The sequence below is a fragment of the Taudactylus pleione genome, unplaced genomic scaffold (genome assembly GCF_031769625.1).
Source record: "Taudactylus pleione unplaced genomic scaffold, aTauple2 ptg000109l, whole genome shotgun sequence".
In the NCBI taxonomy this organism is placed as follows: domain Eukaryota; kingdom Metazoa; phylum Chordata; class Amphibia; order Anura; family Myobatrachidae; genus Taudactylus; species Taudactylus pleione.
Genome location: NW_028284511.1, coordinates 1,777,821 through 1,800,289, shown reverse-complemented (window position 1 = coordinate 1,800,289; position 22,469 = coordinate 1,777,821). Strand labels below are relative to the sequence as shown.

The window sequence follows — 22,469 nt, the reverse complement described above, 5'->3', positions numbered from 1 at the left end:
TTCCTTCTGTTTTTAATTAAAGTTGCAGTCTATTCATAAGTTTTAAATCAATTAAGATATTGGGCGATATTTAATTGTTTTGCCCCTTTATGCGCCTGACAGGAGCTATTCAATTGTTGCTCCTGTCGGGCGCAACCAGTTGCCAGTGCACCATTTCGACTCGCAGCCCCAGGGGGGTGCGAGCTGAAATGGGTGAAAAGTGACCTGTTTGGGCACCCAAACAGTATTTTTCGCGATTGCGCCCAGCACTTTGGTTGGGGGTAGCCGTTTTATGCGGCTAAACCTGACCACTTTGGGTGCGATCAGCGTGGAAAACAGCAACAGTTGAATAGCGCCCCGCGATCTCCCGTCACTTAAGACAGGAGATCGGGCGCGCTATAACAATTGAATACTGCCCAATGTGTAAAAATTACTAAAACAATCTGTGTAACCAATTGTCTCTCTGCTATATTCACATGGATTATTTTATTTATTAACAGTTTCTTATATAGCGCAGCATATTCCGTTGCGTTTTACACGGATGTGTATCAGTGCTACTTAAAGTGCAACAAATACATATATTTTCATCTTCCCTAGGGTTACCACTACCCTTCAAATGTCCTTTATCATTCCACCTTCTACTTTATTTCTCACATAGTCTCTCTGAGGCCCCTATTTATCAACATTATTTGAACTAAAATAATGTGAAAACGGGTGTTTTCACACTGTTTTTGCATTATTTTAATATCGCATAATTGTATTAAAGGGTTTTTGGAGCAGTTTTCATGAAAAAATACTCCAAGCCCCTAAATTCACATTCTTTTAGTAAGCAGATCGCATTTCCCATACTTGTAATGGAAAATATAATCTGCTTTAAATTTACCAAAGTTCAATTGTAAAAAAATATCTGGAGAAGCCCTGTGATAATAACGCTACCTGGAGATGGTTTTGTTAGGGTTTTCTCCCATTACACAGACTCCTGCACTGCTCAGCAGGCAGAGCCGAGCCAGGAGCCAGTGATCAGCTCTGTGTGTCTAAATAGACCACAAGCTGATCACTGTAAAAACATAAAAAAACCACTTGCATTTAGTGGACCGGTGATCAGTGATCCGGTGGGCTCTTTTGTGCCTAAAGTCAGTTGATCGTCAGATCCTGTTCTATGGCCCCGTCATCTGACTTGTGCTATAAACTGAGATGCCGGTTTACAGCAGAAGTCAGATGCCGGGGCCACAGTCAGATGCCGGGGCCAGCCCTCAATAACACCACCACTTTAAATTTATCAAATTGACCTTTGACTTGTGTCTCATCTCAGGTTAAAAGACTCCTCCTGTGTTGCTAGTTGCTACACACTTCTAATTCTCTATCTCACTCAGTCAGTCTCTCCCACAGCATTCAAATCATTAAATGCTCTCTAATTAGCATTTATGCTAATCCCAACCATACTAACCACTCTAATGCACCCTAAAACTGTTCCAATCTCAACTCTGAGCTACACTCTCTTATCTCACCTGTGCCCTCTTCCAGTTACATGATAAACTCTCTCATGAGTAGGGCTATCCCTACTGTTTGTTTGTTTTTTGCATTTATTTTATCTGTTTTATACGTTTCTGTGTTATGTATGTCCTGTTTTCTCCTACAGTAAGTCTGGCACTGTGGAGCATTGTGGAACTTTATAAATCAAAAATAATAATATACATTACATTGGGCACTTATTTGCAGATATATATTGAAGAGATTCAACTATATGGTGCATTTTTCTAAATCATATAACAAAAATAAAGTTTTAAGCACACAGCCCTTTCACTGCTGAATTGTTTCTTTTCTAGAGAGAGGTTACCCATGAATGTAGTGTTTACACTTTTGCATAGTGCACAGCTTGGTTTTCTCTCACTTCCCCACAAACCTAGCTATATTTATTTGAAGTCTCCCAATAGTGGAGAGAAGACATGAAACTTGCCCTGGGAGTGCCATGTGCAAATCCAAACCATTTTTCAATGTGGATCTAATAAGCTTCATAAATGAAGTCTACTGTGTGTAGACTTTGGGGATTCTTTAAACAGTTACATTTTAGAGACCAGACAACTTACCCTTGCACATTGGGCAACAGCTGCTTGCATTCTTTTCAATAGTGCCCTGTTTAAAAAATAAAAAAGATACATAATAAATATGAGCACAGAAGTTCATATTCATTTTTCGAATAATAACAGAATTGGGATTAACATTGCCAGTATATCATTTTGACAATTTTATTGATATTGACCCCCACAAATTAGTAGCCCTGGGGCCCCCCTCAAACTTTAATCTGGCCATGCATGGAACTACCTTCATCTACTCTGAATTATAGAACACATATGTATGGTGCACCAGTCTTTGGAAGTAATATGCTGCTTCAGTGCTTGTCTGAGTTACAAAAATATGCTAGCACTGCAATAGACCAAAAGTTGACACTCAAAGCATAAACTTTTTCCAAATCGTAAGCATTGTGTGCTCATTGGAGCATTGTGCGCTGAAGCTTAATCCCTGTACAACCTTGTAGAAAGCAATATAGAGTAAATGCAGAGTTCCTGTTACAAGAGAACAGTGTTTATAAAGCATATTCACTTGTTTGTGGCAAATGACTTACAGATTCACAGTCCTCTGGTCTTATATCTTCACAAGTTTTATTCTCTACAACAGTAAAAAGCTGTCCGTACAAACTTATACAACCATAAGTTTTGCAGTTATCATTGTCTGGAGAAAAACGTTCCCCTACCTTTAGGAAACAAAAAGCATAATTAGTTACTAGCCTCATATAAAAAAAATAGTTAAATGACTATACACAATAAAGGTCATAATTAGTGACATAGTAACAGGGACCACAATGGTTACATTTGTGATGAAACCTCAGCTCACTAGGAACCCCAAATTCATCTGTTAGGTACCAAAATGTACTTTTTAATAGGCAGAACAGCTGAAAAAGGTTGCTAGAGCAGTGATTGCTAGATAAGTGGGGCGTGCTATGTGTTTACCTCCTTATATTAGGACAGGTGAGCATGGCTGCTTCATTTTGGGCATGGGATGTATGTCTGCTTCATTTTGGACCTGGGGGGCATGGCTGCTTCATTTTGGGCATACCCATGCCTTTTTAGTCATGGCCCCCCCAATTCCCCTGGTGGGCTTGTGTAGGTGCAAAACAGCATTTTGCTGCTGCACGCAGTGGAATCACTTGCATCAGATGCAAGCTACTGGGGAGACACCTCCGAGCACCCTATAACATTGGGACAGATGTGCCAATCGCAAAATTAGGATGGATGTGAAGAATCCTATGTGTGTTATTTTATATTAAAAGGGTCTGCTATAAATATGAAGAATCAGTATGTAATACAGCCTAACCCTAACCCTCTCAGGGGGGTGCCTAACCATAAGTTCCCCCCTGAGCCCTAAAACCTAACCCTCCCTTCTGCAGCTGTCCGCGCTTGGCTTACCGTCGTTCGGTATGCCGGGCGTCGGGCTCCCGGCGTAGGTCTAACGACAGGCATCGGGATTTTGACGCCTGTCACTAGTACCTTGCCGGGATTAGACAGTCGAGAAGCCGCTGGTCGGCATTTCGACCGTTGACTTCCTGACTGCATCCCAAATATGAATGAGGTTTGTGTGGTGAAGAGATGTACAGCCCAGACCTTACAATTTGGCAAATGAGTTTGTATAGCTACTGTATGATGTGCTATCACTCTGTTTGCAAATAAGTTAGGGCAAGTTAATTTCTGGAAATTCCTTGGATACATGTCACAGTTTTCCAGATACATCAATTTACAAATTAAAATTATTACCTGAACTGTTTTCTCTCCAAATTCCAAAGGCAGACAAACTAACAGAATGTGTAACAACAGCTTCTGTAATTGTTTACTGCATTTGACATAAAATAGAACAAGCTTGTTACAGATCCCAAAGTGATAAAAGTGACCACCAAGTCAACTGGACATCATACACAAGGTGCTGTGCGGTCCTTGTGGCTCTCAGGAAACTGTCAGGTCCTGCTTAACCAGTGTAACAAACTCCTATAATTAAATCCATTTAGTTAAATACATACCTTCAAAGTTTTATTTTGTCCATTGGGTAATTTAATTAAGCATAATATCGGGATACAATATCCACAACATTCACCAGGTTTACGAATATAGATCTCATTCTGAAAAGAAGACAGCAGTTATATGGAGTAAAACTATACACAAAGTGTGTGTGTGTGTGTGTGTGTGTGTAATATATATATATATATATATATATATATATATTTAATGTATGAGCTCATTGGACCTTGCAACTGAGACCATAGTCAAGGTGGACTTGATCACTACCCATCAGATATCAGTTTCCCATAATTCTCTTAATGGAATTTTTAACTATTTCCTATTTTTCCTCCAATTTTTATTAACTATTGTTACCTTTTAAGTTATAAAAGGATTAGAGTCACTGATTTAGTCAGTACACCTGTGGGGCCTCCATGAATAATAAGCAGGTGTAAGGAAACTCAAGAGTCCCAGTGTAATACCCTTCACTAAAGGTGCCCATACACGGTGCATTAGGCACCTTGCACTGCGATGACCGATATATCGGGCGGTCCCCACATAAGGAGCGATCTGCTGCCAGACCGCCCGATATGCCGACACCCCCCCTGCATAGCGCTGCATGGGATCATAAATCGCATCCCCAGATCGTATGTGCCACATGTAAGATCTGGAGGTGCAATGTACAATCCCACGGGAATGCACACTGGCCAATATCATGCCCACACACAGTACGATATAGCAGCGGTATCGTACCAATCTGGCGGATTGGCTGCTATATCACACATTGTATGGGCAGCTTTAGTGTCTATATACCTTATTGGGGGGTACCCCTTTTGTTTGTTAAATATATGAAATAAAATGTATATTCATTATTCTTTCTTTGTATTTAGCATTACTTTGTCAGCATGGGCTGAACTGGATTGAAATAATGCCCCTTGTTACATATTTTACTTAAAATCAGCATTGGTGTCATTGGATGCAGCGGGGAGAGATCCTGGGTGTCCACACACTGGTGAAACATCCAGATCACCATGCATGGGCAACTGATGATCCAAGGGCTCTGGCAGGTGCAACTAACAGACAGTTGGGAGTGGGCAGTTGGCAAATGTGTCAGGAGAGGAGAGAGATGGGAGCAGTGCAGCAGCAGCAGCGGAGAAGGCAGTGATTCCTCTGAAGTCCAACCAGGGTGGATCAACATTGTCATCGGACAGACATCGTAATTTGCGCGGTGAGTGTGTGTCCCTAACATGCGCAGTGAGTATCTGTCCCAACCTGGGCAATGAGTATCTGTCCCTGACATAGGCAATGAGTATCTGACCCTAACATGCGCAGTGAGTATCTATCCCAACCTGGGCAATGAGTATCTGTCCCTGATATAGGCAATGAATATCTGTCCCTGACATAGGCAATGAGTATCTGTCCCTGACAATTGCAGTGAGTACCTGTCCCCAATATGAGCAGTGAGTATCTTTCCCAACCTGCACAGTGATATGTGCAGTGAGTATCTGTCCCCAATATGAGCAGTGAGTATCTGTCCCTGACATGTGCAGTGAGTATCTGTCCCCAATATGAGCATTGAGTATCTGTCCCTGACATAGGCAATGAGTATCTTTCCCAACCTACGCAGTGATATGTGCAGCGAGTATCTGTCCCTGAGTAAACTTCCAACCTGCACAGTGATATGGGCAATGAGTATCTGTCCCTGACATGTGAAGTGAGTATCAGTTCCTAATATGAGCAGTGAGTATCTGTCCCTGAGTAAACTCCCAACCTGGGACTACTTGTCGCTAACTGAAACGTTAATCTGCTACACAGAGTGGTGTCTCCTGATTTATTACTTAACTACAAGTTCTGAGAGTGCCACCAATGGACTCTTTCTGTTCCCTTCTTGTACATTGAAGTGCACTTTTCTTTTCTTTGGTTACCCTCCCACTGCCCCTCTGTCCTCTTCTCCGTTGTGGAGTCTTCTTTTTATCCCTTGTGGGGAGGCTAATCTTAGGAAGAGTTCTCTCCTTTGGGACCGGGGTAATTGTTAATCCTTCCCTACATCTAAAAACTTTTTTTGTGTTTTAGGAGAGGGTGAGGAGGAATTCAGTACTTCAAATTTATTCCTTACTGTATAATTATTCTGGTTACTACCTCTCTGATACTGATTGAGGGGTGATACCATTTGTCGCTTACAGTGTTTCTAACTGGACGACATCAGAACCTTACCCAAATGGGGAACTAACAAGAGTAAACATTGTAACTCACAAGGGTGATGTTAATTCTGTATTATGTGAAAATGTTTTATAAGTTTTGCTTTTAATGCAATTAAATTGATTTTAATAATATTTTATTGATTATTGGAAAATTGTTTTGGGAGTACTCTGGAGATGTTATAATAACATATTAATTATATCTTCAGATATTTGACATTACACAGTACATTTTGAAATTAAGGTTAGTAATTTAGAATTAACCAATCAATATTCGCAAACTAAATATATACTGGTGCTCTCCAAAACCCAAAACACTTTCATTGTTACTGATAGGTTCTCACTGGCAAGGGGCCTTCCTGGAGATTAGCTGCCCATATCCAATAATAAAGAAAAATTAAGACAAGGTTATGTATTAGCGCATTCTAGGTATCTTTTTTCATATATAATATATATATATATATATATCATAGACAGAAGGCGGTACTCCGAGACTTTTCAACAGTGCAAAAAAGATGTCAGTTTAATATATTGACGTTTCAGGGACTGCTACCCAGTCATCAGGACAGACACATCATGTGTCTGTCCTGATGACGGGGTAGCAGTCCCCAAAACATCGATACAGTAAACTGACATCTTTTTTACACTATTGAAAAGACTCAGAGTGCCGCCTTCTGTCTGTGCTACGTGGAGGGTTCAGCCACCCGTGTTGGAAGGCACCTCAGCAGTATATGAGACATACAGCAGCCTTAGAGTACTGGATATAGCTAGCTATATATATATATATATTAGGGGTGAGCGGATTCGGTTCTACTCGGTTCCGTTCGGTTTTTTAAACCGAATCTTATTGGCTATCCGCTGTCACGAGTTTTGGATAGCCAATAAGATTTGGTTAAATAAAACGAACGGAACCAAGTAGAACCGAATCCGCTCACCCCTAATATATATATATCCACGATCCAGCACTCAATGAATATATGTGATTCCTGTGCCAGGTTCCCTCCACAGCCAACCTCGCAATGAGACACGCTGAATATATAGTCCAACAGGCGGCACTCCGGACAAATAGCACGACACTTAACACAGCTTAGATATACATTAAAAATATATATATTCATCCTTTCATTGAAGCTTAACACTGTATTTCTAATTCTATTACCTGAGCACAGGATTGAGCATTTGGTTGTTTACAGTTCTCCTTCATAGCTAAGGTAAACAACTGTCCATTTATCTCTTTACAGGTATAGGATATACAAACGTCTTTCCCATCTTTCATGACCTTGTTGACCTGTTCAAAATGAAAAGAAAAAGTAGTAAACCCAATATCTGTATTGCTAACAGTATTAGGCAAAACCCCAAACTGCGAGTTTCCTCAAAATCACTAAACACCTTCTCAAATTGTTAATTCTATGAACTTCGAGTCTGATTCAGTATTGCACGAACATGCAATGCTGAAAGCAGATTCTCAATTATCAGGAATGTGAAATGTGCGCAGTACCCGTTCTGCGAATGTGCAGAATGGGCCCTGCATAATCGCACGCAGAGCCTTCTATGCCTCTGCCTGATTGACAGCCTGATTATCTTACTTGGACCATGGCATGCTACTGCTAACTGGTCTAGTTGCTTATCGCCTTTGCTCTCAATCGTGTCTTCAGTACTCCTGAAGGGGGATGTGCTCATCTTATAAAACTTTAAGGGGGTGTAATAAAGACCGAATCCTTGAAGAGAGATGTAATACCATGTACAGTAATACATTTATCAGAGGTCTGGTGACATATTGTTATTTTGAAAGTCCATGGAGTGCTATCTTTTACACTATTTACACACACACACATAAAGGGGGGGTGTTTATTGGGGATGTGGTTAAGATTGCGGCTGACGGGATGCCAGACGTCAGTATACCGACTCCGAATCCCGACACCTGTCAGGAATCCGACGCCGTGATCCTGAAGGGGTCAAGAAACCGACCTCGGCATCCCGAACGCCGGTATCCCAAAAATAAGTATACTAGCTTTAGCTCGGGGATGGTGGGTTAGGATTAGGAACCACCCGGGAAGGATTAGGCTGCGGGGAGGGGGTTAGGCATCATCGAGGGGGAGGTTAGGGTTAGGCACCACCCCGGGAGGGTTAGGTTTAGGGTGCGGGAAGGGGGGTTGGGGTTAGGCACCTCCGGGGGGAGGTTAGGGTTAGGCACCACTGGGGAGAGGTTAGAGTTATGCGCCCACACAAGCACACCGTAAAACCTTTTACCACTAGAGGAGGGTTAGGAGGGTAGAGGGGGATGGTTAGAGTACTTACCGCCTCTGTTGGTCTTCTGACCGCTGGCATCCCGTCCAGTTGTATATCATGCCAATTAATTTTATTGGTTAAAAAGTTTAGTGAAATAAAATTGGCGTGATGTGTATTGAATAGGTGGTTTTCAGGGTGGTTTGGATTACCAATCACCTTCTCACCATGGGGAGTAAGACAATCTGTGAGGGAATGTTTCCATATGGTATTAATCTTCGTCATTAACTATACTTTGCCCTCATGTTAATATATGGGTTTCCTATATAGATATATATCCACACAAAGGTCCGGCACTGCGGACCATTACCTTGCTCCTGGTGCCCTCCCCTGGGGTCTGCGTCCACTGTATACAGCAAAGATAATGGGCGGCACTCCGGAGACTTAGTCAGGGCCATAACTAGGGTAGTGCGACCAGTGCCATGGCACAGGCCACCACAGGGCAGGGGGCGCTGTCTGGGCCTGTTAATTTTCATGTTTATTATCATTCTCACTTGTAGCTTCCTCCTCTTTTATCCCCAGCATTTCCTGACCTCCCCTATCTCTTCCCTGGCCCTTCCCCATGGGGCCATGGCCCTTTTTCAGGTGCACTATCTTATGTCCCTATTTGAAAAATGGGGGAGGGGTTCCAATGCTCTCTCTGGCACAGGGCACCAAAAAGTCTAATTGCGGCTCTGGACTTCATTACTCAGGTGAAACAAGAGGCCTGTTTATATATATATATATATATATATATATTCATTATGCACATTTTCAAGGTTTATAAGCTGAGCGCGTCCTCCTGTACCCTATTACAATTGTGTTGCAGAACAGGACCACTCTCTTAGGGTTGCAGCCTCTGATCAAGTCAGCCCTCCCAATCCAAAAGCTCCTGGTAGGTATTTACACTTTTCACAGTCATTACTTTCTGCAGTCTGTCACACGCCGGCCTGGAGACCCCAGAATCAGACCCCGTCACTTACCTGTGCGGGCGCTGACCCGCGCTGTCTTCCGGCTCCCGCGCTGTACGCTGTTGTCCTCTGGAGGGTCCCGCTGCTGTGCTGCTCCCACGCCGGCTCCTGCTCACCGCTGGTCCCCGCTGACTACCTCCAGGAAGCGCTGTCCTCCGGTCCATGGGCGCGGCCATCTTGGATTGCCCATGTGACCCCACTTCCACCAATGAGGAGCCTTCTCCCTCTCTCTCAGCCTGTCAGCTCCCAGTGTCCACTATAAAAGGATCCCCAATGCTCACACAAGTTGCCAGTGCAACTAGTTTCTTAGTTTAGCTAAGTAGCCTTCCCACTGCGCTCCAGCCGCTCCACGTAGCCGCTCAGCTACCAACGTCTACCCACGGCTATCCAGCCACTCCACGTAGCCTCTCAGCTACCAACGTCTACCCACGGCTATCCAGCCGCTCCACGTAGCCACTCAGCTGCCAACGTCTACCCACGGCTATCCAGCCGCTCCACGTAGCCGCTCAGCTACCAACGTCTACCCACGGCTATCCAGCCGCTCCACGTAGCCTCTCAGCTACCAACGTCTACCCACGGCTATCCAGCCGCTCCACGTAGCCTCTCAGCTACCAACGTCTACCCACGGCTATCCAGCCACTCCACGTAGCCTCTCAGCTACCAACGTCTACCCACGGCTATCCAGCCGCTCCACGTAGCCACTCAGCTGCCAACGTCTACCCACGGCTATCCAGCCGCTCCACGTAGCCTCTCAGCTACCAACGTCTACCCACGGCTATCCAGCCGCTCCACGTAGCCACTCAGCTACCAACGTCTACCCACGGCTATCCAGCCGCTCCACGTAGCCACTAAGCTACCAACGTCTACCCACGGCTAACCAGCCGCTCCACGTAGCCACTCAGCTACCAACGTCTACCCACGGCTATCCAGCCGCTCCACGTAGCCACTCAGCTACCAACGTCTACCCACGGCTATCCAGCCGCTCTACATAGCCACTCAGCTACCAACGTCTACCCTAGGCCATCCAGCCGCTCCACGTAGCCACTCAGCTGCCAACGTCTACCCACGGCTATCCAGCCGCTCCACGTAGCCGCTCAGCTACCAACGTCTACCCACGGCTATCCAGCCGCTCCACGTAGCCTCTCAGCTACCAACGTCTACCCACGGCTATCCAGCCGCTCCACGTAGCCTCTCAGCTACCAAAGTCTACCCACGGCTATCCAGCCGCTCCACGTAGCCACTCAGCTACCAACGTCTACCCACGGCTATCCAGCCGCTCTACGTAGCCACTCAGCTACCTACGTCTACCCACTGCTATCCAGCCGCTCCACGTAGCTTCCTAGCTATCTCGTTACTGCCACATTCCTCAAACTCCTGTCAGTTCGCTGCACCCTCTCATGCGGAGAAACTTCATTAAGCCAAGCCTCCTCCAGCGAGCGTCTGCGCCAAATAATACAGATCCAAGGCCCAGTCTGGGAACACAGCTCCTAAATTCCACGTTTGTGACAGTTTGCACTGGCCAGATGGACTCGGCAAGTGGTCAAGGATCTGGGATAGAAGCCTCGCAGGATGTACTATCCCGTCTGGAAAGCCAGGAGACCTCTCAGGCTCAGCTGATCCAATTTATCCAAGATATGTCGTCACGCCTGGACAACATCCAGACCTTACTGGCTCATCCCACTCCGATGTCCATGCACCCCGTCTGGTCAAAGCGTTCCATGTGAAAATTTCCTCATAAACCAAGGAAGTGTCCGGTGGCCACTTTTGAAGAAGGGGGTACTGTCACACGCCGGCCTGGAGACCCCAGAATCAGACCCCGTCACTTACCTGTGCGGGCGCTGACCCGCGCTGTCTTCTGGCTCCCGCGCTGTATGCTGTTGTCCTCTGGAGGGTCCCGCTGCTGTGCTGCTCCCACGCCGGCTCCTGCTCACCGCTGGTCCCTGCTGACTACCTCCAGGAAGCGCTGTCCGCCGGTACATGGGAGCGGCCATCTTGGATTGCCCATGTGACCCCACTTCCACCAATGAGGAGCCTTCTCCCTCTCTCTCAGCCTGTCAGCTCCCAGTGTCCACTATAAAAGGATCCCCAATGCTCACACAAGTTGCCAGTGCAACTAGTTTCTTAGTTTAGCTAAGTAGCCTTCCCACTGCGCTCCAGCCGCTCCACGTAGCCGCTCAGCTACCAACGTCTACCCACGGCTATCCAGCCGCTCCACGTAGCCTCTCAGCTACCAACGTCTACCCACGGCTATCCAGCCGCTCCACGTAGCCACTCAGCTGCCAACGTCTACCCACGGCTATCCAGCCGCTCCACGTAGCCGCTCAGCTACCAACGTCTACCCACGGCTATCCAGCCGCTCCACGTAGCCACTCAGCTGCCAACGTCTACCCACGGCTATCCAGCCGCTCCACGTAGCCGCTCAGCTACCAACGTCTACCCACGGCTATCCAGCCGCTCCACGTAGCCTCTCAGCTACCAACGTCTACCCACGGCTATCCAGCCGCTCCACGTAGCCTCTCAGCTACCAACGTCTACCCACGGCTATCCAGCCGCTCCACGTAGCCACTCAGCTGCCAACGTCTACCCACGGCTATCCAGCCGCTCCACGTAGCCTCTCAGCTGCCAACGTCTACCCACGGCTATCCAGCCGCTCCACGTAGCCACTCAGCTACCAACGTCTACCCACGGCTATCCAGCCGCTCCACGTAGCCACTCAGCTACCAACGTCTACCCATGGCTATCCAGCCGCTCCACGTAGCCACTCAGCTACCAACGTCTACCCACGGCTATCCAGCCGCTCCACGTAGCCACTCAGCTACCAACGTCTACCCACGGCTAACCAGCCGCTCCAAGTAGCCACTCAGCTACCAACATCTACCCACGGCTATCCAGCCGCTCCACGTAGCCACTCAGCTACCAACGTCTACCCACGGCTATCCAGCCGCTCTACGTAGCCACTCAGCTACCTACGTCTACCCACTGCTATCCAGCCGCTCCACATAGCCACTCAGCTACCAACGTCTACCCTAGGCTATCCAGCCGCTCCACGTAGCTTCCTAGCTATCTCGTTACTGCCGCATTCCTCAAACTCCTGTCAGTTCGCTGCACCCTCTCATGCGGAGAAACTTCATTAAGCCAAGCCTCCTCCAGCGAGCGTCTGCGCCAAATAATACAGATCCAAGGCCCAGTCCGGGAACACAGCTCCTAAATTCCATGTTTGTGACACAGTCCTTTTATTACTCACTTGTAAAACACTATTGTCATCTATCCCTCTATATTTTATTTCCCTAAACGGATTAATGGTTACTTTCAAATCAACCTTCGAAATCCTTCTTCTCGTGTGGTCTTAACCTCTGGAACTCTACTACATCTGATCCCTCCTTATCTGACTGCAAATCTAAGTTCAAATCTTACATTTAAGATCGGTAGCACAAACTTTGTTGTACAAAGTAATTGTTGTCTTTTATTGCTCTATGTTTCCCATCACTCCCATCAACCATTTACGTTTCCCATTTCCCATCACCGATTTACGTTCTTTGAAAATGATAATATTTTCGGAAGCTTTTTTTGCAGATGAGTGCACTGTGGGCCTGATTCAGAGCTGGACGCTATTTGCGCTCGCTCGTTCTGAAAAAGGGGCTGGCTATTTAAATTGAGCGCTCGCTCTTTGCGGTCTGTTGACGCCTCTATGTCTGAGCGAGCATCCGAAACATGCGCTCGCTATTTTGTAAAGACGCCCCTTGGCCGCTCGCATCCGAAACATGCGCTCGCTATTTTGTAAAGACGCCCCTTGGCCGCTCGCATCATACGTCATCTCCGCTATTTATTAGATTAATCGAGTACATCGAAATGCGTATGAACTGCTCGCTATTCTTGTGGTAGCATTTTCCTACCGCAATCATGCGAGCAGTTCAGGCTAAAAGACAACCAAGTGATGTGGTCGATGACGCTGCTTTGTTAATTATGCACACCCTTAAAATGCCCGTTTTGACCGTTTGGCACGCCTGTGTTCGGATCTCCACTCCCCGTTTTCAAGCACCTTCCCCTGTTACCACCCACAAACGCCTCATCCTGTCACTCAAATTAGCAGGCACTCGCTATTTTGCGAGCACACGATTTCCAACCGCACTGACTGGTTGGCGCATGCACATTACGACCCATACGCATGCGCAGATGTGCGAACATCGCTCGGAGCGAACGAGCGCCCACTTACAAGCAGCTCTGAATCAGGCCCAGTGTACTGATCACTTGCATGTCTGTTTCTTGTTTTATTTATTTTGCTGCCAAAGCCAGGGGTGCCTACAAAACCTTTAACAAAATATAATAAATGAAAGCTTTATATGACCATCCATGATTATTCATGCATTTCTATCGATTATTATGCAAAACATTATTGTCATTACAGTATATATATTTACCAATATAACCTTTAATTTACATAAAGTTAATTCATTAATATGTGTAGTTATTCCCCATCTTAACCTGAACACTTGTACCACATATATAATTAAATAATAATATTCAAAATATACCGCTAAAGTTTGAAGCACTCCATTGGTATCAGTAAACACGCAAAACTTTGGTACACATTTTCCACAGCACTGACCAGGAATATCGGTATAAGTTTCACCCTGTTGGAAGAAAAGGACAAATATTTGCTTCACTAATTAACATTTTCTATGTTTTCGTTTCTGCTTTCTGTTGTTGGCTGTCCTTAAACCAAACTTCATTAATTAAGTTGTCAGTAATGAGTCTGGAAAATAAAATTTTAAATTGTGAATTGGAGGAAGGGGAGCAATCGGGAAAATTTACCAATATATATCTATCTATCTATCTATCTATCTATCTATCTATCTATCTATTTATCTATCTATCTATCTAATATAATATAATAAACCATAAATGAACGTATTGGCAGTAAAATATACCTTCTATAAGAAATATATATATATAGATAGATAGATGGATAGATAGATAGAAATAATAGGAATATATAGATATAGCAGCTTCTATGCACTTCCTTAAAAATAATAGAATGCATATTTACTAAAGTGCGGGTTTTTAGAAGTGGAGATGTTGCCCAGAGCAATCAATCAGATTCTACTTAATATTTATCTAGCAGCTTCTAGAAGATGGAATGGGTATACAATACCGCCGGCCGCATGCAGCCCGACAAGAGCAGAGTTCCGAGCAGTGGAAGCCCGACAGCACTGGAAATCCCGATCGTGGATAGGTGAGTATCTACTGATCTAACCTAAACCCCCTAACCCTATCCTTAGGGGTGCCTAACCCTAACTTTCCCCCCAAGTGCCTAACCCTAACCACCCCCTTCCCCGCTGCCTAAACCTAAGTCCCCCGGGGGGGTGCCTAACCCTAAGTCCCCCCCGGGGGTGCCTAACCCTAACCCTCCCTCCCCCTAGCCTAACCCTAACCCTCCCGGGGGGGTGCCTAACCCTAAGTCCCCCCCGGGAGCCCTAAACCTAACCCTCCCCCCCGCGGCTGTCCGCTCGCGGCGCCCGGCATCCTCTCCGATCGGGATGCCAGGCGCCGGGCTCCCGGCGTCGGGGAAATGCGGGCGTCTACATCTAGACGCCCGGCATTTCACCCTTGCCGGTATAAGACTGTCGGGAAGCCGGCTGCCGGTATTTAGGCACTCGGCTTCCCGACTGCATTCCTAGAAGATAATAGCTAAAATATGATTACAGTAGTTAGAAACATAGAATTTGACGGCAGATAAGAACCACTTTGCCCATCTAGTCTGCCCCATTTTTAAACATATTGTTACCTCAACCCTTATTGATCCTTAAGGGGCCTATCCATTAGGCGACCTGAAAAACTGAACATCTAGCGTTCAGTCCTTCAGGTCGCTGGGTGCGGTGCCCGCACTGAACAGCGTTCACTGAACGTCATTCATTGCAGGAGACCGACCTCCTATTTGTGAACATGTGAACCTGACGCTCGTCATCAAGTTAACGAGCATGTTCCACAGATAGTCGGCAAGGACCCAGCGTGCACGAGCATCGCTGGTGCTTGCCAGCAATACATTAGCCGACTTTCTGAACGTTCCGAATAAAACCTCCTGGTTTTGGTCGTATTGTTCAAAAAGTTGTCTAATGGATAGGCCCCTTTACTTCTTCTGAAGGATATCCTAATGTCTATCCCATGCATGTTTAAATTGCTCTACTGTCTTAGCCTCTACCACCTCTGATGGGAGGCTTTTCCACTTGTCCACTACCCTTTCTATGAAGTAAGTTTTCCTCAAATTTCCTCTGAACCTACCACCCTCCAGTTTCAGAACATGTCCTCTTGTTCTAATACTTTCTTTGAAGAATGTCTCCTTCCTTTACCTTGTTAAAACCCTTTATATATTTGAACATTTCTATCATGTCCCTCCTTTCCCTTCTCTGCTCCAAACTATACATATTAAGATCTTTTAGCCTTTCCTGGTATGTTTTGCGGTGTAGACTTTGCCCCATTTTAGTTGCCCTTCTTTGTATAGTCTCTAATGTATTAATATCCTTCTGGAGATATGGCCTCCAGAACTGAACACAGTATTTGAGATGAGGATGTACCAATAACCTATACAGTGGTATTATCACTTCTTTCTTTCTGCTACTGATTCCTCTCCCTGTGCAACCAAGCATCTGACTTGCCTTCCTCATTGCTTTGTTACAATGTTTTCTTGCCTTTAAGTCACCTGAAATAGTGACTCCTAGATCCCTTTCCTCTTCAGTACTTTCCAGTATAGTGCCATTAATACTATATTTAGTCTTTGGAGTTTTGAGACCCAAGTGCATGATCTTGCATTTTTTGGCATTAAACTGTAGTTGCCCCGTTCTTGACCATTCCTCTAGTCTACCTAGATCATCAATAATTTTTTTACCCCTCCTGATGTGTCTACTCTGTTGTATACCTTTGTGTCATCTGCAAAAAGGCATACTGTACTTTCCCATCAATACCATTTGCAATGTCACAAATAAAGATATTAAAAAACACTGGTCCAAGTACAGATCCCTGAGGTACTCCACTGGTAACATTTCCCTCTTGAGACTGCACTCCATTTACTACAACTCTCTGTTTCCTATCCTGCAGCCATGATCTTATCCATTCAACTATCTTTGTATCCAATCCCATGCTTTCCAGTTTATTTAACAGTCTGTGATGTCGAACAGTGTCAAAAGCCTTACTAAAGTCTAGATAAGCTATATCTATTGCCCCCACTTTATCTATTTCCTTAGAAAATTTATTTTAAGAGTGTTTCCCTCAATTTCCCTACTACTGATGTAAGGCTCACTGGTCGGTAGTTGCTTACCTCTTCCTTGCTTCCACTTTTGTGCAGTGGGACAATGTTTGCTCTTTTTCAGTCCTCTGGAATTACTCCAGTAGCTAGTGATTGGTTGAATCATTCTGTTAATGGTGTTACCAGCACCCCTTTAAGCTCTTTTAGTATCCTTGGATGTATCCCATCTGGCCCCATTGGTTTATCCACTTTCAGTTTTGAGAGTTCTGTTAGGGTCTTCTCCTCTGTAAATGTGATTGTTCCTACTTCATTTTTCTGATTACTCCTGCAACTTAACTGTGGCCCCTTTCCCTCTCTTTCAGTAGTGAATACTGAACAAAAATTATTATTAAGATGATCAGCTATTACATTGTCTTCCCCAACAAGACTCCCTCTTTCTGGCTTTAGTCTTTTTATTTCACCTTTTGTTTTTCTCCTTTCGATTATATACTTAAAAAACGTTTTGCCCCCTTTACCCACTGACTGTGCCATCTTCTCCTCAGCTTTTGCCTTTGCACATCTGATTACTTTCTTAACCTCCTTCTGTTTTACAAGATACAGCTCTTTGTCCTCATTATTTTGTGTCTGCTTGTATATCCTAAAGGCCATCTTTTTTGCTTTCACAATACTTGCTACCTCTTTCCCAAACCACACTGGCTTCCTTTTCCTTGTGGTTTTCCTAACCCTTTTGATACAAATGTCTGTTGCCTTTAATATTGCACTTTTTACATTTTCCCACCTCTCCTGCACTCCTTTCAAGTTCCTTCACTCTGCCAAAGATTTGCTTACACATCTTCCCATCCCTGCAAAATCAGCCTTCCTAAAATCTAACACCTTTGTTTTTGTATGGGGTGAGTCAGTATCTGTCTTTATTCTGAACCATACTGCTTGATGATCACTGGATCCCAGGTTTTCTCCCACTTTTACATCAGATATTTTGTCTCCATTTGTATGCGATAAGTCTAATATTGCATCTTTCCGAGTGGGCTCCCTCACCTATTTCTGGAGGGAGGCTCCCTGAAATTAATTCAGGATGTCCCTATTTCTAGTGGAACTTGCCACAGACACCTTCCATTTTATATCGGCTAATTAAAATATCCCATGATTATAACCTCTCCTTTTAATGCCATTTTAGTGATGTCCTGCAATAGTTTAATTATCCAGTTCCTCTTCCTGACCTGGTGGTCTGTAGATCACCTCAATATGAACAATCACTTTCTCCCCAGTTTCTATAGTCACCCAAAGGGACTTGGTTTTTCCTTCAATACTATGTGTTAACATAGTATTTATGCTTTCCTTGACATACATAGCTACTCCTCCTCCTATTCTTCCCATTCTGTTCTTCCTAAATTAACTATATCCCGGCATAGCTATGTCCCAGTGATGATTTTCATTGCACCATGACTCCGTAATAGCCATAATATCCAGATGATCCCTTGTCATTATTGCAATTAGTTTGGGGATTTTATTTCCTAAGCTCCTAGCATTTGCACACATTGCTCTTAGAGTTTTATTTGTTTGCTTATTTCTCCTGTTCCTAGGTATGTTCATCTCTCTGCCTACTGTATGTTTATTTGGTTTTGTTCTGAATTATCTTCTGTTGCCATGGATATGCTTCCTGTTCCATTTGCCAGCAGAAATAATACCTCTTGGTTTGGGGAGCAGAATTATTTTTTCTTGCTTGGTTCACTGTCCCCCTCTTCTAGTTTAAATAGTTATTGGTGAAACTTTCAAACTGTTCACTCAGTATTCTAGTTCCTTTTGAAGATGGGTGCAGTCCATCATATTTTTGCCAGCAGAAGTAATACCTCTTTATTGGGGGAGCAAATTTATTTTTCTTGTTTGGTTCACTGTCCCCCTCTTCTAGTTTAAATAGTTCTTGGTGAAACTATCAAACTGTTCACTCAGTATTCTAGTTCCTTTTGAAGATGGGTGCAGGCAATCATATTTGTAAAAGCTTCTATCTTGCCAGATGGCGTGGCTATGGATTGTCAATTCAAATCCCTCCTCATAATACCACTTCTGTAACCAAACATTGAAGTTTCTGATGCAATGATTTCTATCTCCCCCTCTGTGTACTGGCAATACTTTGGAAAAAGTTACAGTGGTTAGAGCAGTCCCTAACTTCCTGAATTCATCTTTTACTGCCATGACTTCAGCATTGGCCAGGTCATTGGTCCCTAGGTGGACAATGACATCCACCTCTCCATCTTTTCTTGCTGCCTTCACAATTCTCAGCATGTGCTCTTTATCCCTTGGAGCTGTGGCTCCAGTTAAACACCTTACTTGTCTCTCTACTTCAGCAGTGTTTCCCAGATGTACTCCTCTAATAATGGAATCTCGAAGAGAAGTGTAGTCCTTTTTGCAGATGTAATTCTCCTGTTCCTATTCCTTTTTTTATAGTCAGTGGAAGACTGTTCTGTATTGCCTATATTAGCTGTACCTTCCAGCCCTGCAAGAGCAGCATATGAGTTGTGCAGTTTCAGAGCTTGTGGGAGGTGTCTGTGTCCCTTTGGAAATATCTGCCTTTCAGAGCCCACAGTAGTCCTGGCAGTATGTCTTCTGGGGGCTCTCTGAGGCAGTGGTGGCCTCAAGGACACAGACATCCTACACATCTCAGCATGCAGTTTTGCTATCTCCTCCTGCAGCAGAGAAAATAGCTTACATTTGGACAGCTGCTGAGTCTCCATCATTCTTCCTGCAAAACAAATGCATTACATCCCCTGCACTGCACTAGGCTAAACATTATCTCAGATGTAAGTGGTATCGGAAATATGTGTTACTGTTTGTGTATAATAACTCACCTTTTTCTGTATTCTAACTCACCTGCTTCTGATTCAAACTCACAAACTCACAATTCACTTTAGTCTGCAAGCTCCTCTCAGTGAGCCTATATGCAACATCTCCATTTCTAAAAACCCGCACTTTAGTAAATATACCCCCAGGTGTCAGCTCAATCAACAAGGTTGTGACAGTGGGAATCGGTTATGTGGTATTTAAAGTGAAGCAGTGAAACTGATTCTGAGCACCAAACAAGTGATTAGGGGTCTATTCATCATCCCTTTTTACAAAATGTAAAAATTAAGGCTCAGGGCCTTATCACTGATATTTCCTGGTTACAATTCTGCCTCGATAATTTCCACAGTCCCCATAATGTCATCAAAATCCCATCACAAAGCTATAGCTGTATCACTCCACAAGTGTAAACAATAACATCTATCACAGAAACACTGCTCAAAGAAAAGCAGCACATCATTGCCTCACTGACAGAAATACACAACTTTGTCAGGACAAAATTGTAAAAACTAAATCTGTCAAGCAGGTAACCAGGAGGTAACCAGGTCCCCGGCTGCAGCAATGAGTTCTCCTGACTTCAGAACGCATGGATGCTCACGGAACTGGTAAACATTGGACGGCGACTGTTGTGGACAAGTCCGGAGTCTATGGTGGCGAATTGAAGTCAGGAGAACCTGTTGCTGCAGACGGGGAGGTACTCTTGCAACACACGCTTATAAGAACTGACCGTTTCCAGATCTCTCCTATAGCCGGTAATTGGTCATTATTCCAGCTTTTCATGAATACAGTTTAGGATGTGGATGTCTGATATTTTATCGTGATGTTTAAATGATTTGTTTTTACATTGTAATAAATGTGTTTCTGTATTAGACAATATTACTCTATAAGTATCGATTTTTCCCCCTCTTTTTCCGGTTGTGCCCAAAATACTGAGGTGTGATACATATCCTCTCTGTGAGGTGGAGAGTATTATACAAAATTGAAGAAAATTACAGCATCAACTGTGGTCTATCAAGAGCTAGTAGAGTGGTATTCTGTAATTTGTATGTTCATAAAATAAACTAAGCATATAAGTTAAGATGGTATGAAGGAAATTAAAATATCTAAAGATTACCTGGGTGAATCTGGGCACATCAGCTGATATATATATATATATATATATACCCACATATATATATATATATATATATATATATACACACACAGGCACCCACATATATATATATATATACACACACAGGCACCCACATATATATATATATATACACACAGGCACCCACATATATATATATATACACACACAGGCACCCACATATATATATATATATACACACACAGGCACCCACATATATATATATATATACACACACAGGCACCCACATATATATATATATACACACAGGCACCCACATATATATATATATACACACACAGGCACCCACATATATATATATATATATACACACACAGGCACCCACATATATATATATATATATACACACACAGGCACCCACATATATATATATATATACACACACAGGCACCCACATATATATATATATATATACACACAGGCACCCACATATATATATATATACACACACAGGCACCCACATATATATATATATATACACACAGGCACCCACATATATATATATATATACACACACAGGCACCCACATATATATATATATACACACACAGGCACCCACATATATATATATATATACACACAGGCACCCACATATATATATATATATACACACAGGCACCCACATATATATATATATATACACACAGGCACCCACATATATATATATATACACACACAGGCACCCACATATATATATATATATACACACACAGGCACCCACATATATATATATATATACACACACAGGCACCCACATATATATATATATACACACACAGGCACCCACATATATATATATATATACACACACAGGCACCCACATATATATATATATACACACACAGGCACCCACATATATATATATATATACACACACAGGCACCCACATATATATATATATACACACACAGGCACCCACATATATATATATATATACACACACAGGCACCCACATATATATATATATATATACACACAGGCACCCACATATATATATATATATATATACACACAGGCACCCACATATATATATATATATATACACACAGGCACCCACATATATATATATATATACACACAGGCACCCACATATATATATATATATACACACACAGGCACCCACATATATATATATATATACACACACAGGCACCCACATATATATATATATATACACACACAGGCACCCACATATATATATATATATATACACACAGGCACCCACATATATATATATATATACACACACAGGCACCCACATATATATATATATATACACACAGGCACCCACATATATATATATATATACACACAGGCACCCACATATATATATATATATATACACACAGGCACCCACATATATATATATATACACACACAGGCACCCACATATATATATATATTCTTGACATTGTGCTAAAATTCGGTTGTAAGGTGTAGCCTGACCCTCTAACATGACCGATTCCTCCTGTGTTGCATTTGTTTAGCACAGAGGTCTGCAGCAGTATAAGAAGTTCAGAAACAATGCATTTTGTGTTGTCTGAAATCAACCACATTATCAGTTAAGACATTAATTTTCTAGAAGCCAGACCATTGGGGACCATATTTATTTTTCATTTTGTCATTCTACAAATGTCTTGCAATACTTACAGTAGATTTTGCAGGGATCCCTGAAAATGGCTGTCAAAGCTCTGTCACAAAGAGCTGTCACTCACCATCAACAGCCGCCCCGTCCTGTAAGCGACTGAGCTTCAGTCGCTGGACGGGGCTCGCGCATGTGCA

At 43.6% G+C, this 22,469-nt stretch overlaps 1 protein-coding gene across 1 annotated transcript in view; it reads right to left on the bottom strand.

Annotated features, from left to right (window-relative positions):
- Positions 1-7,355: 7,355 nt before the first annotated feature.
- Positions 7,356-22,469, bottom strand: part of LOC148525214 (hemocytin-like) — a 200,258-nt gene continuing 185,144 nt past the window's right edge. Inside the window, exons 24-25 of the mRNA XM_088471025.1 lie at positions 13,992-14,090; positions 7,356-7,511 (exon numbers count right to left, since the gene is read on the bottom strand). Coding sequence (XP_088327151.1) covers positions 7,356-7,511; positions 13,992-14,090 — 255 coding nt within the window. The remainder of the gene's footprint in view (positions 7,512-13,991; positions 14,091-22,469) is intronic.